Genomic DNA, 19,397 nt, shown 5'->3' on the forward strand with positions numbered 1-19,397 from the left:
CACCCTTCCTCCACTCCTCCCACCACTGACTAGTATGCTGTGCCAGTTTGCTGCTTCCGTGGTACTGGGCTTCTCTTGTAACACGCGTACCTCCAGCCTGTATAACTCAAGGTGGCTGGACCTTGAGATTTGACTGTGAAGGACTACCAGCAACAAGATGGGGGGTTTCAGTTGATTGGCTTTTTAAACCACTTCTCACATTTCCTGAGATAGAGGAGAGAGGGAAAAGAGGAAAGCAGAGAGGAGCGAACAGATAACGAGAGAAGTAAAAGGAGCAGCTGTCCTCAGGTTCTTAGTGTCGTCTTGTGTCCTTCTTTCTCACCTTGTGAAATCAGTTGTGGCTTCTTTGTATTTTCTCCTACTCAAAAATCTCTCTCCTCCTGATAAGCACTTTGCTAATTAGATGCAGTGACTAGGAAAGGGGACAGTGAGGACAGTACCTTGGGGCATTTGCCCAGAGGTCTTTGGAGAGATGAAATATCAATTGGCAAGACAGGTCTGCACTGGGGATAAAACTCCAGTGGCAGATTTCAGATCATAAAATATGTCAGTGTTGTATTTCAGTGGAACAGAGAAACTGTGTTTTTCCTTGTTCCATGTAACCCTCTTATACTTGTTTCGTGTTAAGTTCTTTTAAGGGTCCAGAAAGTCAATACGTCCATGTTTAAGTCTGGTGACTGCCACTTGAATCGGAATTTAGCTATAGCACAGTCTAGTAGAACTTAGATGGGGAGCTTGCAAAAGTGGGTTACGCTTCTGGGATAGACAATGTTCTTTGTGTTGTCAGTGGATGGTGTATAGTTGGCAAAAGCTGACTTTTTAATAGATTCTAGTTTCACTTTTAAAAATTGAAATGAGAATAACTTTGCTGTAGAAAGGAATTGGAAGGGAAATACCAAATGTGCTTTTGAGTTTCGACAACGTTCGTATATCCGTTTGCATATACAGAATTGTAATGTAAACCTTTACTTTTATGTTCATTCATTGTAGATGTTCTCTCCAGTCTCTTTTTTCTTTTATTTCCAAATAATTTATTTCTGTTTTTCTCTTTCCTTTTCTTGCCTCTTTGTAAAGGAGTCAATCACTGTCAGCATAGAGTAAAGAAAGCTAGACGCTTTCTCCCTTTCGTCTTCTGTTCCCATGAGTCGCCGCCTAAGGGTACTGCACTGCTCTTTGTATAGGCTGCCTTATTAACCCAAAAGCTGAATATACTAACTCAGTTACTGGTTTTTTACTACTTTAGCCTCAGGTAAACAGAGTTCCAAGAATAATTTATTAAATTTCTACTACCCCTTCCCTCCTACTGAATTGGATTTTCATCCAGTGCCACAAACTTGCTGGTTCCCATTTTTATGGGGGACCTGTTTTTAGGCATCGTATGCTACAATGACAAACATATTAATAATTTCATTTGTATGGCTATGCAGCCCCGGTATACCATGCGGGTTTTTTTTAATATATTTTGACTTCATTCTTGGACCCCTGATACAGCATGCTTATGAATGAAATAGAATAGCAACAATAAGCATCAGCTAAGATCACTTTGATTTAAATATTGAATACAGCGATGCTTTTGGCTGCATACTGGTTCAGCGCTTGGTCTGGACCAGTTTGGCTTTCTTAGGGGTAAGAAGAATTGGAGTAACAGGTGCATTAGTTTTACATTAATGCACATTTTCCTTATATTTATAAATAACGTCTAAAGTGCATCAGCTTGTGCTGTGGGTATTGGTGTGCAGTAGGGCCGCTGCAGTACATGCGGAATATGGTGCTCGTTTGAACAGCTTCCCAGTAGAGTTGCTCCGTTTGCCACTTGTTTAAATTGCAGCTTTGTATAACTGTAATATGCTCTGTATAATGAATACTTAGATGGTTCCTTTTCTTACTCGTGTCTTAGTGATAGTAGAGGAGCGCATTTCCTTTGAAAGGGTCGACACCAACTCCGTCTAAAGTCATAAGTGTATGTGCAAAGTCAAATTGAACTGACTCATCTGGCTGTAAATCTACTTTGTAGTGAAGTATCAGATAAAACCAGAAATTTCTTAACAATGCATTAAAATAACTAGTTCCACTCCCAAATTTAACATTTGTGTAATTTTGTGTTCGAAAGTCATTAACTCAGATTCATCATACAAGCTTCTTAGAACACATATTTGTCCCTTGGGTTTTAGGTGAGAAGTCTTAAATTCTACTACTTTTCTGGTTTCTCTCGAGTCAGGTATATAAGATAACTGCAGTCTGAATACTTTTGGATTACTCATGAATTTAATAGTATATTTTCCCCTCCCCCTTCTCTGTCCCTTCTCTCTCCCCCTCTGTTTTTCTCTCTCCTTGCATGCCACCTGGATCTGCAGATGAAATTAGTGGGGACGGTAATATGTTTTCTAGTCTGTGTGTTACTAACATGCAATATGCAACTCTTTTATCCATATATCACTTAATGCACATTTCAGTAATAAATTTGATACAGATTTTAGTATTAAAAAGCAGTCTGCTTTGGACATTAGCTGATAAATACTGTACTTTACAGGCCGTGCAACTAACACTTACTGCTAAACTGGAATTGAAAAAGGAAAAACTATTTCAAACACACAGGGATGTGGTATTGCATGCGTTTACCATGAGACTTCTGGCATAATGCATAGAAAGTTTATAGGTTTGCAAGAGCATCCGTTCAGTTTGATTGAAATGGTTGTATCACAGAGGGTTTTTTGTGGTCAGTGGGTGAGATCATTGGATGTAACAAGTGAGAAATGAGTCTACTAAGTGATGCTTTAAAGGCATGGTAACATCAAAATGCTCTGTAGTCTACTGCTGCTCCTTGCATTAAAAGAAGCTGTACAAGATAAATCAGTGTAGACCGAACACACGAAATATTAATCAGGTTTCAGCCTGATTCAGACTTCTAATTTTGAAGACAGATTTTAATGTTTTTCTTCAAAACTTTGAAATTTATTTAAAAATATTTAACTTTTCCAGACTTTTAAAGTCTTTTTTCTAGACAATATTGAGTTGCTATCCTCTGCAAACAAGTTGGGTTTTGGTTTTGTTTTTTTAAAAGAGATTTTTAGCTGTTTTTCTAAAGGATTCCATCTGATGTTGGAAAAGAATCAAACTGCTACTACTGGTAGTGCATGTGTCTCTATTCTTAGAAGTAGGAGGTATTAAAAGGGCATAAAAAGCAGTATGCAAAGGAAGGCAATAAGAAGAAATAATGTCTTGTGGTCTTCCTCTCAGAAAAATGTAAAGGGGGTGTATAAATTCTTATCTCCTTTCTGTCCTTTAGACATAAATCATGTTAAGATAACTCTACCTACATTTTCCTTTTTTCTTAAACATTACCAACTCAAAGGGCATTTTTTTCTGTCATACATTCAGAAATTGTATTTCAGATACTAACCCTGCATTGCTTTTTAGTGGTGCTTATCATCTTTTATAAATTATGGTCTCTGATAAATGCAAAAAAAAATGGAAAGGGAAATATCAAAGAGGTGGTTAAAATCGTAGATTAGGTATTACGGATTTAATATATTGAGATTTTTTTTCTACTGTTTAATCAACGCATTCAGATTCAGTAAAGCTCAAATTGGCTCACTTACCTGTACCACCAACACTGTATACTTAGTAGACATGGTGGTGTTGGGTTGACGGTTGGACTTGATGATCTTAGAGGTCTTTTCCAACCTTAAGATTCTATGATTCTATGATCTTTGTCCAAAAGTAACCTATTTGTATTCCCATCTAGAAGAATCTAGCATTGGCCAGCAGGTTCAGTGCTGGTTTTAAAATGTGCAAGAGAGCAGCAGTAACGAGCCCTATTTTTAACTACTAGTTTTACTAGACTTGTCAAGGGCCTTCAAGATAGAACATCCACTGGAATTGCTGCTTTGATGTGTTTAGCTCTCAAGATTGCTGTAGTACATCCTTCTTCATAAAGCAGCCTGGAGAGCCTTGCCCAGCTGAGCTTTGCTTTAGACTCTGTGTGGGTTCTAGACTATCTCTTAGCAGATGTAGTCATAGTCTTAGCAGAGTTGTAGTTGTATCATGCTATATGACTTTAATTGTGGAGTAAAGACTGCATGTGAGGGAGATCAGTTATCTTTGTTGCAGAACACTTTGAGCACCTCACTGTTAATGCCTTGGTTGAATTTTCCTCCAATTCCCAGAAACAATGCCAGACATGTATAGGAATTATTTTCTGAATTCATATTATATATTCCTCTCCAGGGTGTTAAATGTGTAACACAAAATACTTGTTCAGTTAATTGCATACATTTAATTTATTTGGATTGGCTACTGAAGACTCTTCTAGTTTCAGGATGGTTTTAGGCAATGTATCAAAACCGTATAAAGTGCTCTGAGGTGTTCTGATAATGCTTTTGTTATGAATTAACTTCATTAATTTAAAATAGAGAGATGAACAAGCCAAGCCATTTGTCACATTTTGCAAGCATTGTTTCATCATCTAGTGTGACAAATGTTTTGGTTTTTCAAAGACCAGTGTGACACCAGTTCTAGTTTCCAAACTTTTTAAATTCTTCTCAAATATGTTTATAATATCTTTCATTCAGTCCATTTTTTTATATAGATTAAGAACTTTCTGGTGTTCTCAAATACTAGCTTGTAGCAATAGTTGATCTATATCACACTAAACAAAAGTCAAAAACATCTTACCACAATATTAGAAGGAAGCAGAGTGATTTATCCCCATCACATTGGTGTCACACTGAAGATTTCTTTCAAACGGATGCTTATTTTTTAGATCAAACTGGGGCTAAATTTCTACAAAACATTAGCTTATAGTGTGGGGAGGAAAAAAGGAAAAGGAAAAAATACCAAGAGAGTAGCATCTCTGGAGTATGCTGCCTGTTCAGAATTGTGCACTGTCTTTATAATTAATTGAATTTTCGTTAGGTGACTCTGTTTTGCTGTGTCCTAAACAGAAATTGCCTAGCAAAAGTTTAAATGGCATAGAATTTCCTGATTCTGTTTTTACAAGACACGGTATATTCCTACAGGAATTCAAAAGCAAAATAGTTTTAATTTTATTTAAGTAGAAGAAAGTTAGGATCATAAAACTGAATTTACTCACTGAAGTGTGTTGAACTTCAAAGGTTATAGGCAACCTGTAGTTTCCTAATTGTTAAATATTCAGTTTATCTGAAAATTAAGCCTCTTGTTTATGTATGTGTATAATACTTATGAGCCTTGCTCTGGTTTCAGAGTTGGCTTATATTGGTTGAACTGCAAGCTGCTGCCAAAAGGGATCATCCCATCCTTCTTTCCAGTCTCACTGTGGCTTTGTCCCATTCACCGTTCAGAAACCATACCTCTAGAAATGATACCAGGGAGTTGTAGGGATATACACATGCTCCAGGGCAGATGGGGAAGAAGGGGGAGTAAATTATGCCTTTCAGTGGTGGCCTAACACCTGAAACCAACCATGAAAACCGCATACTGGATTTGAAATAATTCAATTTTGAGAACCTCTCTATACATTTAAAGTTGGCAAGAAGAATTTAACAGCCTTGCAGTGAAAAATAATCTCACTGTGGACTGGTTTTGTAAGCCCTGGAGGAATTTATCTGACCATTAGGAAGTGGCCTACACACACTGGAAGTTCTTTAGAGCAAGAGAAGGAACTTCTGATATGACTTGACGCCATTTAAACCATTTTGAGAACAGATGATGTAAAAGTTGTAAGCTTTAAACAGAGGAAGAGATTAACTATAATTTTTTCAGAAAATTTTGAGAACTGGTTGTTTTTGAACACTCTCCATGAGAGGAAAATTGAGACTAATGCAAGAAAAATGGGTGCAAGGTGAGAGTGTGACTTAAAACATCTTTATGCTCCAGAAGACGCTCCAGAATAACTCGCCTTGCCACACTGACAGTAGGTAGATGCTGCCCTGGAACATCTTTACTGTCTGTTCTACTTGTTTGACATAAAAAACTAGCAAACTATTATTCACATTTTATTGAAGGTAAAGCAATTTAATCTGTTAATAATATTTTGTCCTTACTGCAGTGGAATTTGCTGTTAAAAAGATTTTCTCTTTAAGTCAACAGTTTGGATGGGTTTCAGTTACAGAACTTGAACTTTTTTGAATACAAATGAAGCTTCCTTTTATCCCTTGTTGAATGCATCTATGTTACGTAGTATAATTGGCACTGAGGTCATTATCATACCATAAATTATGCATGAGCAAGTTTTATTCATGCTATTGTGAATGCGTCCCAGCAATATTGAAGTTGAGGGTTATGACATATCAACCTTGATAAATTGGAGATATTGTTCTGGAGAATTGTTTTCATCTGCTTTTCCCGAAACTATTCAATTCCTCCCGTTACAGAGACAGATGACTATGCAGAGATTATAGATGAAGAAGATACTTATACAATGCCATCAAGTAAGTATGGTATTTAACTTGGGAACTTTTCTATCCAAAAGCTTCTTTGGTTTAGCAGGGACTGAATCTTGTATTTCAGCCTCAAGTGATATCTGTGCAAAGAAAATACTCTTTATGATGTTTTGAAAACTCATAGATTCAGTGTTTTTCAAGTTCAGGTTTCGAAGCAAATAAAATCAAATTCTGTTTTGCTGCCATCAGTGACTTCACAGTGAAATTCCTTTTATGTCTCAAAATGTAGAATTTTTGATTGTGACACTAAACACAATGCTTAAAGAAAGAATGGATAAAATTTCTGTGATAAGAGCAAACAATTTGTGTATTGCTGTCTAACTGTATCTCACCCTTGCTCTGTGATAGACTTGCTGCTCTCGAATTCCTTAATGGAGGAAAGTCATCTGTACCACATGCAATTTTGTTAAAGATGAAAGACTTCAGAAACAAAAATAAAAATTCAAAGTTCTTCTGAGTCTTCATCTTTGAAGTGAAAGAAAAGATGCATTAGCCCCACCACAAGGATTTTGTCTTATGGCACATTTGAATTATAATACAATCTTAAAGTGTCAAGGCTAACTGATTTATTCTGATTTTAAAAGTTGTGTCCGCAAAATTACAGTTGCATTTTGGCAACCAAGGATTTCGCTAGTAGGTAATCAGTTGATATGCAGACCTGCAAACACGTCGGGTTTGGTTAGCGTAAGAGGGGAGGATGGTGGTAACCTGGTGCCTTGTTCTGCTGAAAAACCGTAAATGTATGTAAGAATTTCTAGAGTTTACCACATGGCAGGAATGTTTCATGATCACTTCAGTGTTTACAACATAGTTTCCACTACTGTGGAAAATACTCCAAAAGTAAGAATATATGTTTTGAAAAACATATATATTTGAACATAAATATTTGAAAAGCAAGAATATATGTTTTCCAGAAATAAACAACGTTGTAAAAGTCTGGCAGTAAGTCACTACATGATTCTACTAAAATAAATGCAGGATCAAAAAGTACTGTGACAAATTACGTCCTTTATTTTTTGTTAACCTATTAACTTTGTGTGATTTTTTTTTTTTCCCTAATATTTTCATTTAAATTCTCATGAAAGTAATTAATTGTGGGCCCAGCCTTGGATGATGCTGAACACTTAAATATGCCTTCAATTCTAAGTCCATGGGATGGGCTGTTGAAGTGAAATTCATTAAGTGCTTTGCTGGATTGAAGTGGACTCAAGTGTTCAGCTCTCAAAGGACTGAGTCGGTAAAGATCACTAGAACAGACCTGTGACTTCTGCTAATGTAAACTTAAAATTGCATCAGTATATTTCTTCATTTAAAAAAAAAATGTTAAAGAATGTTTGTCCTTGTCTTGATGTTAAGAAGCTATATCTAAGTAAGCATTTGATTTTTCTCTTAATTGCACTGCAGAAAGCTATGGAATAGATGAAGGTAACAGGAGACCCTTTACCCATCCCTGTATGCTTGCAATTTGGAATGATGTGGAATTTTTAAGTTTACTATTCACTTTCATTTAATAAACATTATTTATTTATAGTTAAACCAGTTACCTTTGGGATTTTAAAGAGGAAAATGCAGTACTTAAAAAACAGAAATTAAAAAGGCATTTGTCACTTTGTAATCCAGCTCTAGGTGACATTATTTCTATAGCGTTAATGAAGTCAAAATCATCAGTCATGAAGTCCTATGCTGGTTGATTATATTTTTTTTCCCCTGAATCATAGAAGTAGAGGTGAAAACATATACTGTATCTGCTTTTCTGCTATTCCTGAAATATTTTTCCATGTCTGCTAGAAATTAAATTGCAAATGATGTAATTCAATTGCAATTGATTAAGTGCTTTGCTGAAGTACTGATCCATTGTTATCAGTAATATTCTCAGTCTATTAAACCACAAAGTTAACAAAATTGCATAAGTCCACAAAACATACCAATTTTACTTCAATTACACACTGTTAGAGATGTAGTGCACTCAAAATTTTGTTCTTTCATTTAGTCTTTATTTGCCGTGCTCTCGTTTCTGTGTTTCTTGCAGTTACCTCTTTAAAAATTCTCTGGGCTCATTTGATGGTTCCAAGATCTAAAACACCACGTAGTGGAGTTCTCTTAAACATCCGAAGGGATGTGGGCTAAGGCTGTATTTAATATCGTTGGTATTGCCCTAGGCTATTTGTGTTCTTTGTCTTTTACTAGCTGTAATTAAGAAGGATTCAATTATGTCCATTGCATTGAAATAAATAATGCATAGTAGTTAATTTAGCAAATTAGATTTCACAATTCCTTTTTCATTGCTTTGATTCAAACATTTGTTTAAGAGGTCTCCACTGTGTGTGTACAGCATTTGTATAGGTTGGTGTGCAGCAAATGTTAATCTTAGCTATTCATATGTGAGACATTTGAGTGACTTACTTTGAGTTTTGTATCTCGTGGATTATTTCTTTGCCCTTCGTCAGAAATTTGATATTTTAAGTGCGTTATATTCTTATAGCCAGAGATTATGAAATTCAAAGAGAGAGAATTGAACTGGGGCGCTGCATTGGTGAAGGACAGTTTGGAGATGTGCACCAAGGAGTTTACATGAGTCCGGTAAGCCTCACTTCTGAAAGAAAAATAAACAAACAATAAAACCTCTCCAGTTAAAAAATAAAATAAGAAATAAATGTATTCCTTAGATGCCTTGGTCTGAGTCTTCCAGAACAAATAAAAATTGACTTTGTGATTTATTTTTCAGAATAATCAGCATGTAGAGAAAGAATATTTCCCATGTTTCAGATAAGTAGAAAAGTAGCTCCCGAGTAGTTTCTCTGCTCCTGTGTCCCCATATTTTATAGATAGGGAAAGGAATCAAAAGAGCCAAGTAAATTGTTCAAGACCGTACCAAAGCAACTGGCTGAGCTGGAATTAGAAATGATTGCTTTTAACCCCAACCATACACTTCTTTATTTTGAGTGTGTCCAAGCACGGTAAGCACACGTCCCTTTGGCCGTACTCCCCTATTGAGCATTCAGTGCTTTAGAACCTTTTCCAAAGCTTGAAACAGTATTTATGGGTGTTCGGCCTGACTTGGGTTTAGGTTTAGCCTTCAGTTCAGAAGCTGCCAACTGTGTCAGGATAAGCTAATCTAACTTCAGTGTTGAAATATGGAGAAGAAATTTTAGTCTGTTGTGTTGGAAGGGCAATAGCCTACAACAGAAGGACAATAATGTTAAACAAACCTGTCTGTTTCTCCACTGAGCATCTCACTATATCCCTCACAAAGAAGTTTGCATGTTAATAAAGTTACTACTTTTTCCTGAAAGAAAAGATACAAAAAACTTGGGCACTGATCCAGCAAAACAAGACTCCACAAGAGTCACCTCAGTGAAACCAGTGAGGTTGGCAGGACTTGGGTAATTTAGGCTGGTGCTCATGTGTTTTTCTAGACTTGGCCACAAAGATTAAGATTGCAATTTAAATGGATGTAAAATTGGGTTTGTGGAAAAAGCAAGAGAAAGCTGGAAAATTATTTAATTTCAACCAATTCCAAGCTAATAAGAAACTAATTGTACAAGTGCAAAATTAAGATTTATTTCCCATTTGAAGAAATTAGGTGTCTGGATTTTCGATAGATGAAGTAATAATTCATGAGGACGACAGTCTAGTTCTAACTTTGGAACCAGTTTTTCCCGGAAACAGCTCGTTAGCGTTCTGGGTTTGATGGGTTAAATTAATAAATCTTTACTGCAATATTGAAGTGAATAAATAAGGATAAATGTTACATATTTCAGACAGGTTTGAAGTCTGTTCTGATCCCTTCATTTAGAAAAGCAGTTCTGATACATTTTGCATTAAGGGAGATCCTTATTTTTCATTTAATCCTGTCCAAGTTAACAGGAGTGCTTGCGGAGTAATGTTGCACTGAACTTGAGGGGCAGTGGATAAATCTAGCACTCTGTAAGACCAATTACAGACCCCTTTTCTTAGGGACAGTTGTTTTGAAAATGCTGTCTCTCTCCATTCTTCTTCCTGAATTGGAAAACAGATTTTATTCAGTCATTGTGTGTCTCCTATAAGTTTTTTAAAGAGCAACCTGCTGATGACTTTGGTTAGTAAATTTTTACTACATTTAAGACACTTGAATATGTCAAAGGAAAACAGAAAGGTATTATCATTAAATTTTAGTGTATTAGTCACAGAGTATAACTTAAACTTTTGGAAGAAATCTTACAATAGATAAAAGATTAGTTACAATAACATGATAGCGTTTCCATCCTTATATATATTCAGCTCACATGCAAAACTGTAGGGGAGATATCTAGTCTCTAGTTCTGCTAGCTCCAATTTGAATCTGAAAAATCTCATTTATCCTTGTTCATTGCACTTGTAAAATTCTTACTCTAGTGACTGCGCAGTGTCCACCTCTTCTCAAATGCTGCTTACTATTAAGTGTTCCTGAAGTATCACAACCAGCCGGTATTTATAAGATACTGAATGGAAAATGTATGTATACATACAGAATCGTATTGCTCAGATGTAAGCAATTCAAATAAGATTTTCTTTAGAAAGATTGATTTACCGTGGGATTAATCCAAAAGTGTCATTTAAAATGGTGTTTGCTGCTCAGTAAACAAACTGTTGCCAGTCTGATATATCCTGAGTGCTTTGTCTCTGTATCCGAAAGCAAAAGATCAGCAGAACTCTGATATCAGGCCTTTTCCTATATTCATTGTACAAAATGTCTGGAGTTTTTGCTGGTTGCGGACACTGAAACTTTTCCTTTTGATGCTCATGTTGGTTGAGATATTTCAGAAACTTTATCTGCATTACCAGGAGAGGGGTTGGTCTGGCCGGCCTCCAGAGGTCTCATCCAATGTTGATTTTTTTTCTCCTGATTTCAGAAGGGAATAAAATCATCTTAATTTGCCACCAGTTTTTTAGTCAGTTTATGGGCATGTTTGTGTATGAGAGAAAGTTTTAATCAATATTTTCCTGCAGAGTCAACTTGAAGAGCTATGTTGTAACTTAGAAAATAGACATTTAAGCCTGAAAAACGTTCTGATAGTTTGTCTGTAAAAACAGATTAAAAATAGAGCAAGCATGAGCAGACATAGAACATAACTCTGAATCTTCAGCTCTCACTGGCCTTAAAAACTGGGTGAGGACGTACATCAGCCCTGTAGCCTTTTGGGGAAGGGTTCATTTGCGGTCTTCCCATTTAACAATGCACAATTCCCGATTTCCCAGTTGGAAGGAAGGCATACTAGTGCTTGAGCAGGCCTATACCTAATGTCGAACCTTAATTTTAAAACATTTCAGCTGCTTTCAACCCATTAGGAACTTGTATGAGTGATGACATCTGAGCGCTGCATGTTACTGTGGGGATACACTATGTTGTAAAAATAACATTTTCTAAGTAAGTCGTGGTGTTTTGAATTGTACAGTGAGATGTGAGTTGGGATTGTTCAGCCTGGAGAAGAGAAGGCTCTGGGGAGATCTAATTGCGGCCTTCCAGTACCTGAAGGGGCCTACAGGAAAGATGGAGAGGGACTGTTTATCAGGGAGTGTAGTGACAGACAAGGGATAATGGGTTTAAGCTGAAGGAGGGTCGATTTAGATTAGATGTTAGGAAGACATTCTTCACTGTGAGGGTGGTGAGGCCCTGGAACAGGTTGCCCAGAGAAGCTGTGGATGCCCCCTCCCTGGAAGTGTTCCAGGCCAGGTTGGATGGGGCTTTGGGCAACCTGGTCTAGTGGAGGGTGTCCCTGCCCATGACAGGGGGGTTGGACTAGATGATCTTTGAGGTCCCTTCCAACCCAAACCAGTCTGTGATTCTATGAATATTAGTGAAACTTGAACACCTAAAGCTTCTTTTCAGAAGAAAAACACTTGCAGCTTCTCTGTGCTGTTTGTAACCATATGGAAAGAGTATTTGTAAAATACACCAAAGCAAGAGAAGATGAAAGATGCCTCCTGAACCAAGCGGCCTCCTTTGGGCTGTCTCAGTGCTTCTCATTTTCCAGTATTCAGAGGATAAAATCAGATGGTAAAATCTGTTTCTGGTTTTGAATACATGTGTTCTGTTTAACTTGGTTTTCAGCCCTTGATAGAACTAATTGTGAAGCTAATATGTAAAATCTTTGGTTTACTTTCCTTTGTAGTTTCAGTTCAAAATTACAGCTGGTCTTGGCTCTGCAAGAGCCACCAAAAGTCCTTTATTTGGCTTTCCAGGTTGCTTGCTTACATAATTGTATGTTTTCTAGGCATATTTTTACTTGTTTCCTCTGCTTTTGCTAAATATTGTCAAGAGTTTACTGTCCTCAATAACACAAAAAGTTTACAGTACTGTTCAGTTAAACTTACTCTCTTTTGTCATAATTTTTGTATGATTTAACATAGTTTAAAACAGATTAAATATTTCCTAGGCGCATTAGATGTAAATGTTGTACACTAGATGTCTTGATTATAATATTTTAACATTGAAGCTTTCAAAATGTAATTTCTTAACTAAAGATACTTCAGTTAATAGTAATTTTCTCTAAAGCAGTTTTGCTAGAATTTTAAAGGACTTAGCTTTTGGTGGGCTATATTTCACTTATTTCTCAATAATGTCTTTCAGGAAAATCCAGCTATGGCCGTTGCAATCAAAACGTGTAAAAACTGCACCTCAGACAGCGTTAGAGAAAAATTCTTACAAGAAGCCTGTGAGTATTAAAATACTTCTTTTGAGGTAGCTTCTGTGACTGATTCTTGCAAAGACTGCAGCCATCTGTGCCAGAAACTTTTGATACTAATGTAAATCTTTTATTAATATATAGCATGACCTTTTCCTCTCCTGCAATATGTGCCAGGAAGACTGCTTTGTGTCCTTGCATTGCCCATGTGTGTGATTATATGTGAATTCTTTGGTTTTCTAAATTGAACAGTGATGTCTTGACTCCTGTAAAGCTTCAGACCCAGTTTTGGAATATTTGAGATCTGATCCTCTTTCCTTCTTTCTCCTTAATGAATTAAAAAAAGCATAGCACTTGTTTCAGTGTATTACTTTAGAAGGTCAGGTGGATGTCTTTGCTAACAAAGTTGCTAAAAATGTTCTGTCTGAGAGAGAACTGCTTTGAAAATTCAAAATTAAAAATTTTGATAGAATAAACCAATTTCCTAAATAATTGCCCACTAATATTGCATTCCCCAAATGTATGTTTCATACATGGAGGAAGGCTTTTTGTTTTGATGAATACTAACAGAAAACTTCTATAAGAATGTTGTAGTTACTGATTTCTCTACTGTTTGGTTTTATGAGTAAATTAAGATATGAGACTTAGGCCTTAATTTTTGCCTGTTATCTTCTGCTATTGTATATCTATAAATCTCATAAAGGTATTGTATTATATCAATAAATTATTTGGTTTTGGTCAGATGTTACAGTATACTTTTATTCACTATTCCTTTGTTCAAGGATTTTTTTCCTAATTGTTCAGAAAATCTGTGTTCATAGCTAATGGCTTATTTTTGGATGTCATATTTTTCTTAAATTACTATAATTTTTTCCATTACGTTTCTAGCTGTTGGAAAAGTAAATACCATTGCTTATAGTAATAACTTACCAGTCAAAGGTAGACTGCTGTCTCTTAACAATGTAGAAAATAATTGCTCATTGAACGTTCCTTATTATGCTTTGAGCTTGACAGATTAGGAAATGCTAATGTAGTAGACAGATAAATAGTGCTTTTCAATTTTGATTTAATAGTTTTGCCATTTCTTCTTTCTTTTTTCTTATTCTAATTCCCATCTGTTACCTTTCTCTTGTTTGCATTCAGATTGCAAACTCTCAGAAGATGCTGCCTCCTAGTTTTTAAGAGCACTCTTCAAGAGGCCCTGGAGAGGCAGAGTTGGTTATTTCACGGAATTAAAAATTTATTTCCTAATATATTATTTTAATATTAGGAATAGTAAAATATTTTTGGGGTTTCGTTGTTTGCTTGTGGTGGAGTTTTCAATGCTGAAAAGATTTAGTATTGATTCTTGTGAGGAGGAACACCTAAGTATAAAAGGTAGATGAAAGAAAACGATGCGAGCAGCACCTGTCCCTTCATTCCTGTCTGCTTTTGCGTAGTAATATATTGCTATTAATGCATTTGTGTATGCTAAAATACAAACCATCTGGTTTGGGGAGATTTTTATTGATCTTCCACTGGCTTTTTGGTAAATTGCTCCTTTCTGCAAGTAGTTTATTCCTCTTACCTCCAGAAGCTGGATGGCAAAACGATATAACAACCTTTCTGAATTTGCGAGTTTGTCAGCTAACATTGATTGAATTAATTTCTGGGAAGAACTTTCCAACAATGGAGTATTTTATGTTTAAAACTGGTAAGACCATATGATATAAAACTATTTGTGTTAATTGCTTTTCCATTGCTTTGATAATTAAAACTGTACTCCTTAATTTTTACATCAATGAAGCAACACTTCCGTGTTAAAACATTGTAAATTGCGTTGAGTTAGATTAGCACGAGAGAACCCTAAAGCTAAATAATTGGGGTTTGTTTGGACTATATGCTTTATTTCGCAAGATTTTAACACTAACATGGGTTCAGATAAACTAGTTTAGCAATGCATACTTTTTCAAGGTATCAGAAATAGTTTCCCTCTCTGAAATTCCATTTTCTTCAAAAGGACAGGAGGACTTGAATGATTTAGGATTCTAGCTTCAATCCTATGTAGTATTTTAGCGGTTGTTACTGCCCATTTGACATTTCACCACATTATTTATTCCTTTTTATTAATGTGCGAAGCGATGTCATTCACAGGGATGTTTCTGTATCCATAACACATGAATAGTCTAAAGAATATGTTATCTTATGTTTGCCCATATAAGTTTCTTTGCAGGAAGATATGTTAGTGAAATATTACAACAATAGCTCTTATAAACAGCGTTGTGCAAAGATTTTTCTTGGGGTCTGTGGTGTTGCAAGATGTGTTGGTTATGCGGCTGATGTGTACCAGTGTGCAGAAGTAGAATTCAGAACTCATCAGAATGGGAATCCAAAAACAGCTGCTGGTTTTAGCTTGTGATTAGTTAAAAGCCAAAAGATAGCGGGTTTTATTCTTGCCTAATTCTAGGCAAATTGAAGCAGATTTTCCAGTTTGGTAATTACTGCGTATTTCTGTTGACACTACAAACTGCAAATGCACAAGAGATATTACTTTAAGATTACATTAAAGATATTTGTCAAGATTAAACTAAGGATGTTTGTCTTGCGTATGTTGGGAGAGAAAAACTTAATCAGAGATCCGATGTTTCGCTTCACCTACCAAATACATCTCCCCAAAACAGTAATAAGCATTGAGTCAGTTGCCAAGGTGAGCAGCTCCAGCAACGTGTCCATGGGGGTTTCCTGAACCAGAGCAACACCAGTGTTGTGGAGAGGGCCACCAGGAGCTGGTAGTTGTTGTGAGAGTGGCTGACAAGGCTTGGGTAGGGCCAGGAGCAACCAACCTGGTCAGCCGAACCCTACATTCGTAAAAGGCAACCCTTAGGGAGCGCTAGTGACCAGCGCAGGCAAGCGTGGCATGGCAGTTTGCATAGAAGGGTGCACAGGGAGGACAGCCTCTGGAAAATGATCTATTTTCTTCTGGGAGCCAGACAGAGACAGCCTCCTGTTGAAACAAAATGGTTTCCACCCACCGCAACTGCAAAGCTGTGACTGAAACTCAGGTAGAAGTGATAAAACCTCCCTGTGTGGACACCTACACCCAGACTGACCCAAGAATTGAAAGTGCTGCCCAGACCCAAAGTTGCATGGAACTCCTGGACCTGGAAGTCCTCGTAGCGTCCAAAGGCCAGAGGTAGATGCCATGGGTGCAAGCCTGCCCAGCTGGTGGAACTCTTCAAGCAAGTGGCTGTGTTACAAGAGATTAACAGGCAGCACAGCATCCTGGCATCTGAGTGAGAGAGCGATGCATGGTATTGTGCACTGTCACAAGCTCAGCGACAGACTTTGCAAAGGGAAGGTAAGCTTACCTCCAACTCTGAGGTGACAGACTCAACAAACTCACAAGACAAAGGAGACTAGACTCACCTCTCTGCTTGGGGCAGGAGGAGGAATCTTCCTGTTCCCCCTGAAGTGCCCCTGTGTAACAGGTATGATATCCTGGGGCTGAAAAATGAAGAGAGAGCGATTAACGGGAAAGACCCAGGAAAGGCCAACCATGCAAAGTTGGTCCAGCCACCCACCCGCATTAGAACCAGTGCCACCAGAAGACTGTGGAGGGTGGTGTTAGTAATTGTAGACTCCTTGGTGAGAGGCACCATTTGTTGCCCAAAGAATATCTCTAGAGAAGTTTGCTGCTTGCAGGAGCTTGTATCTGTGATAGCACGGAGGGGCTGCTGAGCCTGGTAAAGCCTGCGGACTATCACCCGTTCCTGCTATTCCAAGTAGGGTCAAATGATGCTGCAAGGAGGCAACTCAGAAATATGAAGAGACTTTATGTTCTTCGGAATGATGTTAAAGGGATCGGGAGCACAGGTGATGTTCTCTATCCTCACAGTCAGAGAAGGGGGTTTGAGAAAAAGGAGACTAATTGCTCTCATGAGACCCCACCTGGAGTACTGTGTCCAGCTCTGGAGTCCCCAGTACAAGAAGGACATGGAGCTGTTGGAGCAAATCCAGAGAAGGGCCATGAAGATAATCAGAGGGCTTGAGCACCTCTCCTATGAAGACAGGCTGAGAGAGTTGGGGTTGTTCAGCCTGGAGAAGAGAAGGCTTCAGGACAACTTATAGCAGCTTTCCAGTGCCTGAAGGGGCCTACAGGAAATCTGGAGAGGGACTGTTGACAAGGGCATGGAGTGATAGGACAAGGGGTAATGGGTTTAATGTGAAGGAGGGTAGATTTAGGTTAGGTATTAGGAAAAAATTCTTGACTGTGAGGGTGGTGAGGCACTGGAAGAGGTTGCCCAGAGAGGTTGTGGCAGCCCCATCCCTGGAAGTGTTCCAGGCCAGGTTGGATGGGACTTTGCACAACGTGGTCTAGTGGAGGGTGTCCCTGCCCATGGCAGGGGGTTGGAACTAGACGATCTTTGAGGTCCCTTCCCACCCAAACCATTCTATAATTCTATGGTTTGAATGTCTTACTGCATAAAATATACAGTGACTGCACTGCTGAGACTGAAAAGTTAATTAAGTCTATGGAAAATAAAATGAGATGTGATTAAATGAGATTTTTGTCTATGTCGTACTGACATGCATTTTTTTCCAGACATGGAATTATACATACTGTTTTCTTCTTTCTCTTCCAATAGAAAGGCACAAGTTACTTGGTCATGCACTGGATTGATAGATCATAATGTTAACTTATGTTATGCTCAACCAGGACAGAAGAACCAGACTTGACTCTCACCTTCCACAGCAGTTTACTAAAGCAAGCAGTATTTTATACTGCCCGCAGAATATTAAACGACCAGACATTATCGCTTGCAAGTGGTTGTTTCAAGTCCTGCAGAACTGTCATTGTATTTTCTGGTCATACACTAAGTGCTTCTTAACTGAAATTTTTTTTTTTTTTTTTTTTTAAAAAGTTTTATGTAACACACCAACCTGGGTTTTTTTCTTTTCCTTGTAGTAACAATGCGTCAGTTTGATCATCCGCACATTGTGAAGCTCATTGGAGTTATTACAGAAAACCCAGTTTGGATAATCATGGAGCTCTGTACGCTTGGAGAGGTATGAAAATCTTCATGCAATTGTGGTCTTCTGTCTTGAGCTCTCAGATACATTTTTAAAAGACTGAAAAAAATTACTTCTCCGCACTAACGCGAAGGCACTCTCCTCCGACTTGGTATGAATTCTACAAACTTGTTTGTAGAATTATGGACTCAGAAACAGGAGTGGTAGAATTTGACAGAACTGCTCCGCTGAGGGAACAGCATCAGCTCATACCAAAGTGATTTAGTCATAGTTTTCAGAGAATTCAATTGCTGTTCCAGAGTGAGAGCATGACCTGTGTCAAAATGATGATAATGCGATATCATTTAAACAGCATTTGCAAACGTACCTTCTAGAGGTGAAATTATGTGGTACATCTTTTATTCTTCCTGAGTAATACTGTGTTTTCCCTTGGAACACTGAATTTCTCGTGGGTTTTTTTTCCTGTACGATCTCTGCAGCGGAGACCCTAGATAAGACGACTTGCCTCATTATTATGTCTTTTGGATGAATGGTTTAAACAAAACTAGATCTCAGTTTTTATAATGGATTTGTTTTCTTTGAGCCGCATGTTTCAGAAAATGTGAGCTGAAGTGATATTTCATACTGCATTGTCAGGTAGTCATTGTAATTATCAAACTGCAATGCATTGTCCAAGAAAAAAAAAAAAGGCAGAAAAACCTGTAGCGAAGAAGTCATTTTCTGTCAAAAAGTTACAGATTTCCTTTCCAGTGCCCAAATCACTTTTCAAAGCTTTGGTTTAATTTATAAGGAGGCTCTAGTGCCACCTTCCATTAGGTCCTAACTGCCTTATGCTGGGAATATAGCTTATAAAAATTCTGCACTTATATTGGCTACCATGAGTTAAATCCAGTTATTTTAGCAAATGTAGATTAAAATTAATGCTTCCAAAACAGTACTGACCTAATCAGTGTTCGGATTAGCCACGTACAGTTTTGTTCTGAAATTATTTAGGCCAAAAACATGCGTGGTTGTCAAGGGAAGAATGCATAAAAAGTCCAGGAGTGCTTTACACTGAAACAGCAGCAGCATATGCTCTTCAAAAGGAGCCTGAAAGCAATGCACAATTTATTTTTTTTTGTTTGGTTAACAGTTTTCATGTAGAAAAAAACTACTTGAATTTAACCAAGAGTCAAATTTCTTCATGGCAAGCGATTTTCTTTTCTGATCCAGTCTTAAGGGAAGGCATGCCCATTGATACTTGTGTAAACTTTACAATTTGAGATATGCCTTGTTCAAATTTGTTGGTTTTTTGTCCTAACTTCTTTTCTTTTTTTCCTTC

At 37.4% G+C, this 19,397-nt stretch overlaps 1 protein-coding gene across 22 annotated transcripts in view; it reads left to right on the top strand.

The window, feature by feature from the left end:
* PTK2 (protein tyrosine kinase 2) overlaps nucleotides 1–19,397 on the top strand; it is a 224,129-nt gene that overhangs the window by 162,323 nt on the left and 42,409 nt on the right. For 10 of the 22 annotated variants that reach the window (XR_012833679.1, XM_075743219.1, XM_075743224.1 and 7 more), the window contains 6 exons: nucleotides 2,355–2,372; nucleotides 6,354–6,410; nucleotides 7,827–7,847; nucleotides 8,905–9,002; nucleotides 13,012–13,096; nucleotides 18,012–18,112. Coding sequence is in view for 21 of the 22 variants with exons in the window: in XM_075743219.1 (XP_075599334.1) it covers nucleotides 2,355–2,372; nucleotides 6,354–6,410; nucleotides 7,827–7,847; nucleotides 8,905–9,002; nucleotides 13,012–13,096; nucleotides 18,012–18,112 (380 nt within the window). In the remaining variant the exon portion in view is untranslated. Of the gene's footprint in view, nucleotides 1–1,080; nucleotides 1,159–2,354; nucleotides 2,373–6,353; nucleotides 6,411–7,826; nucleotides 7,848–8,904; nucleotides 9,003–13,011; nucleotides 13,097–18,011; nucleotides 18,113–19,397 lie in introns of those variants that run through there. The other 12 variants (XM_075743226.1, XM_075743228.1, XM_075743229.1 and 9 more) reach the window with 4 other exon arrangements.

The sequence above is a fragment of the Balearica regulorum genome, chromosome 2, assembly GCF_011004875.1.
Source record: "Balearica regulorum gibbericeps isolate bBalReg1 chromosome 2, bBalReg1.pri, whole genome shotgun sequence".
Lineage (NCBI taxonomy): Eukaryota > Metazoa > Chordata > Aves > Gruiformes > Gruidae > Balearica > Balearica regulorum.